Source organism: Sander vitreus, chromosome 6 (assembly GCF_031162955.1).
Source record: "Sander vitreus isolate 19-12246 chromosome 6, sanVit1, whole genome shotgun sequence".
Taxonomy (NCBI): Eukaryota; Metazoa; Chordata; class Actinopteri; order Perciformes; family Percidae; genus Sander; species Sander vitreus.
Window position 1 is genome coordinate 4,182,859 of NC_135860.1, and position 7,567 is coordinate 4,190,425.

The following is a 7,567-nucleotide window of genomic DNA, read 5'->3' on the forward strand; positions in this document are numbered from 1 at the left end:
ACGCTATAACACCCCCCCCCAAGAGCAAGCATTTGTCCATGCAGCAACGTCTGTGTTAATGTCTTTTCCTGGATACTGTTTATTATAAAGCCTATTGTTTTGCAGAATATGCTACTAATTTAGGATCAGAACAATGTGTCTTATATTAACATAATAAAATATATCATAAATATCACTTTAAACTCATCGTTGACCTCCAATGATATCTTTCTGAGAATGCTCCTTTTTTTTAAAGTGTTATAGCCTATTTGTTTATTATGAATAATTATTATTATAAATCAATGTACTGACATAGCATATGAGGGCCACACCTTTCTCCTCATCCGCCTGCAACATCTAGCCTATACCTGGAGGATTGCTATGGCAACAGGTTGCCAGTAGCGACTACATCCCTGCCTGTGTGTCTGCGGGGATGAGCGGCGCGTCAGGACGAGAAGAAAACAACAAGCGGAGCAGCAGAGGGTTTGGTCTGCGCGGGCTCAGTCAGCAAAACACAGAAAAATAACCACTGTCAGGCTTTTTTTCTGTCATAAAGTGAGGAGCCCCGCGGTCAGCGAGGACGGTCGTTGTTGTTGCTTCGAGTCTGGAAACAGAAAGGTCAGATCTGCCAGGATGGAGAGCCACCGCTGACGGAGATTCCCGAGCACCACTGATAACAACAGGTTAGTGTTTACAGACTCGGGGACTTCCACCTGCAGCCGATGCTCTCATGACCACGTACCCTTTCACCTGGAAGCCTTTTCCCCTAGAATATGTGCTTTTTATGTCTTGATTTTGCGCTGTGAAGGTGTGAAAGGTGTGTTCAGACGCACCGGAGAGGAACAAGATAGCCTTTGGATGCGTTTTGATGCATCCACGTGTGCAGCGGGGAGTCCGGCTGCCTGCGTTTGTGTGTGGCTCATCATGCAGCCTGCCGGCTATTTACAATGCAATGCTGCCAACGTGCAGCTGGTTTGGGGCCAGTTTTCACAGAAAATATACAGATTGTATTAGCCTACGTTCATTTAAATGGCGGCTCTTCATTTTTGCGTTGTATTGTTCTTGAGCTTGAAGCCGCGCGGATGTGTCTACCTTTGATCACAATTGGATAAGATGCTTTTGGACAGATCAGGCAAAAGAAAATAGCCCAAATTATTCATATTCTTATCAGCACTCTTTTTTGCATTTATTTATCACATACATATTTATGCAGGCTTACTTATGGCGTCATATTTATACCTCATAAGTAATTTTGTAATGTTTAACCCCTGTTTCTCCTTTGCTTGCATTTCTTTACATACAAATATGTCTCCTAATAGAATTTTTTTTTTTTTTTTTAAAGTTGAGTTATCGTTTACTTTAATTAGGCTATAAGATAAATATTAGCCTAAAATATTTTTAATGATTATTTAGACATTTTTATTACAATTTTTGCTGTTTCACTGGGTTTGTCACTGAAACGCCTGCATGTGTTGGTTTATTTGTCACATACACAGACAGCATGTGTAGTGAAATACAATGTGGCATTTTCTAAAGATGCTAAAAGATGTGTAGAAAAAAAACAGTAACAAATCAAGATTAAAAACAAATATATGTTCAAATATTGGCTACATTTCTACATATATAAATATGTATATTGTAGGCTATATTGTAATATAGTCTATATTGTATTATTTATTTTTTTTATAGTTAAGGGTTATATTTTATGTATTTGTACATTGCACAACTCATAGTGGCCATTCAACAGTTGCCTGCAGTCCTTTATTAACACAGGACATTTTATATTGTGAAATGATTGATAACATGCAGGAAAATAAAGTCCAATAATTCACCGAAACCACTTCATTTCACCTCCTCTAAAGCATTTTGAATTCTACATTAGTCATAGTCATCTCCGACACACACACACACACACACACACACACACACACACACACACACATACACACACCTGGCCCGGCCTGCAGGTTAAATCAATTTTTCATCAAAATCTGCTTCATTTCTAAATTTGGCTCTATGTCACACACTCACTTCCTTGTCAATTTCACTCTCTGTTTCTGGCATTGTTTCATCTCCTCACCACAGCAACTGTCACTGATGTTCTACAGTTTGATTAAAATAACCCGTCCACTTATATAATGCTGGTCACTTTCTAAAATCAGACACTCTATTTCTGTCATCTGGAGGCTTTTTCTGGGCTTCAGAAGTAATTATTTTTTCCTAAAATGCAGCTGCTGATGATCAAAGTACGCAGATGGACAGATAATATGACATTCAAACAGCGGAGATCTCATTCTAAAATGGGAATATCTCTTTCCAAACTTGTCAAAGGAAAGCTTAAATGTTCAGCGTATCTTTATGTTAAGAAAAGCTCTAAACTCTGAGTACTTAGTCATAGAGCTTCTGATCATGTAACTGTTGGGAGTCTTTGATGTGCATTACATAACCTGCTAACCAATAGCAGTGGGGTTTCTGGCCCAAAAGTGCTAATACTAGTAGCCTCACAGTGTCTTTGGAGGAAAGAAGACAAGATTATGATTTGACAGTAAACACTGATGGAAAAGCAGAGGACAAAGAAAAACAGCCCGTTGGCTATCATTTCTCACAGCGACGGTAATGACTCACTGCTGTGAAACATCATATTTGAGTTTTAAGTGTAATGGATTACAGGCTGCTCAGCGAGGCAGGGTTGACGGCTACTGCTTTTTTTCTGCCTCCTTTTCTGACTCCTGGGAGTTGCCCACAGAGATTTTTATTTTTTTATTTTCTTTAGGCAGAGAGAGGCCGCTCTCTTGCCTGTCTTGTCATTTCAAGCAGCCTCATAACATCCACCACCCCTCCCAAGTGATTGTCAGTCTCTCTGACGGCTCTTCACGCTTACTGGAGCGTGACCGAAGCACACAACCCAAAAAGAGTTAAGGTTATGCAAAAAATAATAATTCAGAGGCAATTCATAATCTGGTGAGGATTTAATTTATCTTAAAATGATTGGTGGAGCCAATTTAGCAAAGTCATTCAATTACATTTTTCAATTCAATTTTATTTATAGTATCAAATCATAACGAGAGTTATCTCTAGACACTTTACAGATAGAGTAGGTCTAGACCACGCTCTATAATTTACAAAGACCCAACAATTCCAGTAATTCCCACGAGAGCAAGCATTTAGTGTGACAGTGGCAAGGGAAAACTCCCATTAAGGCAGAAACCTAGCCTAACAAGCCAGGCCCACATTACATTTGCTGCCGCTAGGGTGTGACTAGATTTCTAGGCTAGCAGAAACCTTGAGTGGTGAGGAAAACTTCCTTTTAGGGAGAAACCTCGGACAGACCCAGGCTCTTGGTGGGTGGTTGTCTGCTGGTGCCAGTTGGGGGTACGATGAACAGTGGCAATAATAGTCACAATAAAGATAATGGAACTATGACTAGAAATAGTAGTTGTTGTAGTAGTTACTGGCAGCAGGGCACTGCAGGGCGCAGCAGGGAGAAGCAGGGCACTGCAGGGAGAAGCAGGGAGAAGCAGGGCGCTGCAGGGCATAGCATGACGTAGCAGGGCGTAGCAGGGCATAGCAGAGTGTATCAGGGCATAGCAGGGCGCCTAGCAGGACCATGGCGACAGTTGCAACAAAATTCTGCGCACGAGTGAAGTCAGGGCCACACAACACAACACACTGGGTCTTTTTTTTTTCTTAATTTTGGTTGTATTTCCTTTTTGGTTATAAGATTTTACTTGATAACAAAACTCCTAAGATCTGGGGATGCAGCTCAGGGCTACAGTGGAGTTTATGAGGACAAGCAACACAAGAAGTCAGCCAATCAGAGTTTGGAGGGAAAAACAATGGTGAATGGTTACATTTCCTTAATTGTTCCTCTGTTGTAATGTGCACTCAGTTTACAGAGCTACTTTCTGCTTCAGCTTCAACTTACTGTACTTACTGTAAATATGTGCACGGACATTTTGTCATTACAATGGACAATTGTAAAGGGCATTCGGGTATGTGTACTTGAACTTCATATCCAGATAGTTTGGTTGAGGTAAGTGTTTCCTCGACAGCCACAAAATCTGAGCAGTCATGAGAAGATGAACAGGATAGGAAAGCAGAAAAAAAGCTGTTTCTGCAACCTCATATTGTGTAAATTATTCAGATGTTCCTCTCGTCTTTTGCTTTTTTTCTTGTTCATTTAATCATTTAAATGAAACAAGAAAAAGAAAAACTACTTTGGTTGAACTGGCCACTACTAGTCGATATGCAACCATAGATGTTCACTTTAAGAGACCACAAGCCAAAACATTTGGGAAACTTTGGTTCACATAATTGCATCTGACTGCTCATGTTGCTTGCTGTGATATAACGATGCCCTCAGAACTCGGCAATTAAGTTGGTGAACAAATAGGATTTATGTCCTGAGCTACAGAAATAACAAGGAAAAAAAAACCTTTAAGCAGGAAAAGCAACCTTATAGCAGTCCACATAAGGTTTAAATTAAACAATGTTGTGTGTAGTGCTCCTGTACTGTAGGATAAAAAAAAGACAAATTGTAAAACTGGTTTGTGGCAATCACTCTGAGAGTTTGCTCAGCAGGAGAAAAGACATAACGATGAACAGCGCTGGTGGCTGTTTTTGGATTGATGAATTTATCTCCAACTCTCTTTATAGAACAGACGAGCCAACGGTCTTCTCCAAATTGAATATATTGGGCATCTTTTTGCCAGAACAAAGGATCCACACAGAAAGCTGCAAGCTGTTCTTGCTGTTCAAAGTCATTCATGAGAAAACTGTGTCCAATGCTATGGGAGCAATTACTGTCACTCCTCAATCTCTGTTGTGCTGAGCCTCAACTAACTAAACTTAGTTTAACGTATTATAAATCTGCATCGTATGAGCTGAGAATTGAACTCAAGTTGGTGGGTTTAAAGGTGATTTATTTCTTCCTTATGCCCATTATGAGAAGCAAACTCGTACTAGAACATTGCTATTTCAGGCCTGCGTAACCTGCCGGGGGCCCCACGGCAAAATTAGATGCTGGGCCCCTGTTAAACCCCCATTTCCCCGACTCTTTGGGCATTGTGTAAGACTTAAGTTATTGTATATTTTTGTTATTGTCAACAAATGCCATTCTAATCCCAACTAAAAGCAATGTTAGTCCATCTCTCAAAACTTTCCGACTTCCTAACCCTGTTGTGGCAAACAAACAGGAATAAATAGTCCATTTGTTTGGGACTATTTTCAGCAGTGGATTAATCCAAATTTGGTGCGCTAGGCAATATTTACGGCAGCAGGGCTGTGTCTGTGTGTGGGATTGACTGAAGCAACGATGTGGCTCCCTGATGCGTTTTTAATAGTTTTTGGACAACAATGGAGCTCTGTGGCGCAGAGGGAGAAGCTATATCAGGCTTTGATACACACACAACACTGTGAAGAAAAGAAATTCATTCGCTTTTGGTATTTTAATGGAATTGGTTGACTATAAGACAAATACAGAATATCACAAGCTTTATCCTTTGAACACACATTGATTTAATAATATATGAATCTGCATTATTCAAGCACAAACTGTGTTTACGGTGCACCGTTACAAGAACGTCAAGATTATAGGTAAAAAAGCAGGACCCATGTTAAGGCACACTCATTAGTTCATACTGCACTTTATTGATGTATATTTCTAAACAAATGTTCAGTTTTATTAGCACAAACCATTTGACACAGCTTCTCTGGGGGCCTGGGGCAGTTGCTACTCCAGATTTCATTCAGACTCATCAATCAGTCAGACTTTATTTGTATAGCACTTTACATACATATAAAATGTAGCACAAAGTATTTCACAGAATCCACACAAAGCAATAAGTGGTTTTGTAATTAATAAAACACTCAACCATAACAGCATTCACTAAAAATAAAAACAGCAGCAGAGGAACCACTATCGTCAATCTCATGAGGAAGGATTAGAAATAAATACAAACTCCAACTTGGTATATACCAATATACATAAAAAAGTAAAACAGGCTCAAATGCATAGATAAATAGACAGATACCCAAATGTTTCATTCAATGTTCAAAACTAAATGGTGACACTGAATATTAATTGCTGATGCGGACTGGTTGAATAGTAATATAGTGCATTGGAGACAGATTTGGAGACTTCAGAATAACAAGCTGTGGTTTAATGAAGCCAGTGACATATCTACCTCCAGAGAAGTGTTGTTTCCAATAAATGTTGTATAACTAAAACTCCAAAGTGCCAATTCACACTCCCTGCGCTGCAGAAATTGAAGGCCAAAGGAGTCCATTTCGCCTGAAATTCCAAAAATAAACTCTGAGAGCCACTTAGTACTGCAGTCACGTTTTGTTTCATTCCTCTCTTCTCTATAAAGTCTTTAGATTTTAGACTTTTTTCTGTTTCTACGATTACATTAAAGAGACATTTTGCTGATTTAAATCCAGCTCTGTGTCATGGCAGTGTGTGCAGATAAACAGTGTGTGGCTTCTCTCTGTGATCGCTGCGCATGGAGCTCCCAGGAGCAGAGGAGGTCTGTTGAGACCCGTAGGATGACACAAAATACGTCACGGAAGTCCTCTGAGATCCGCTAGAGGATGTGAAACATATCGAGATCGGCAGATCTCGGCTTCTCCAAGCTCTGTGTACTGGTGCCAACACACTGGCCACATAAAGTTGGCACCGAGCTGGATTAAAATTGGCAAATCATCCCTTTAAATTGATTGATTGATTGTTTGCAGTTTTATCTGTCATACCACAGAGGACACGATCTCCTGTGTAATCCATCTGTTTGGATTCTCTCACAGGTCTTATCCACTGAGCCCATCTTCCCCTCCAAAATATTTAAACAACCGACAAAGAGCTGGAGCCGAGACGGTCAAGCATGGATGTGCCCAGGATGGCTGAAGGCCTCTTCAGCAGCACGCTGTCCTCGTCAGGCGGCGGCCATCATGTGTCTTCCTACCTGACGCTGGAGCAAAAGGCCGCCTTCGTCTTTGTGCTGCTGCTCTTCATCTTCCTGGCCCTGCTCATCGTGCGCTGCTTCCGTATCCTGCTGGATCCCTACCGCAGCATGCCCTCATCCAACTGGACAGACCACACCGAGAAGGACACGTTCGATTACCGCATCGTCTGAGGAGCCCTGAGCGTGCATTACATTTACACAAATTAGAAGAAAAAAAAGGACTGATTTGATGTTTAAAGAGCACTTTGGCCCGAAGAACAGATGACTGCCGATTCACCAGGAAAACAACAGCTTTTAGAGAAATCTTCTGAAAGTTTGACAGAAAAGAATCTCAATGGCGGATTGTCGTCGAAATGAGCGCTAACCAGAGTTCAACAGCTTCTCCCTGCCAAATCTGAAAATTCTCAACTGTCACAAGAAAACCAGAACTATGCTATGAAGATTATTGATCAAACCCTCAGTCCAAGCGATGCACCAAAACCAGTTAGGGTTACCCATAACTTTCATTCCCTTCCATCAGTTCCCTTGTGGACTACCTCGTTCCTCCTCCTCCATCTCGTGTGTGGAAGACTTAGTGTTTTCTCACATCTCACACAGGGTCGAATATCTTTTGAGGTCCAAGCAGTTTG

The 7,567-nt window shown here is 40.8% G+C and overlaps 1 protein-coding gene across 1 annotated transcript; it reads left to right on the forward strand.

Moving 5' to 3' along the window:
- Positions 1-6,857: 6,857 nt before the first annotated feature.
- Positions 6,858-7,109, forward strand: LOC144518906 (cortexin-3). The gene has a single exon (XM_078251780.1). It carries the CDS (start codon positions 6,858-6,860, stop codon positions 7,107-7,109), a length of 252 nt encoding a protein of 83 aa, XP_078107906.1.
- Positions 7,110-7,567: the final 458 nt, after the last annotated feature.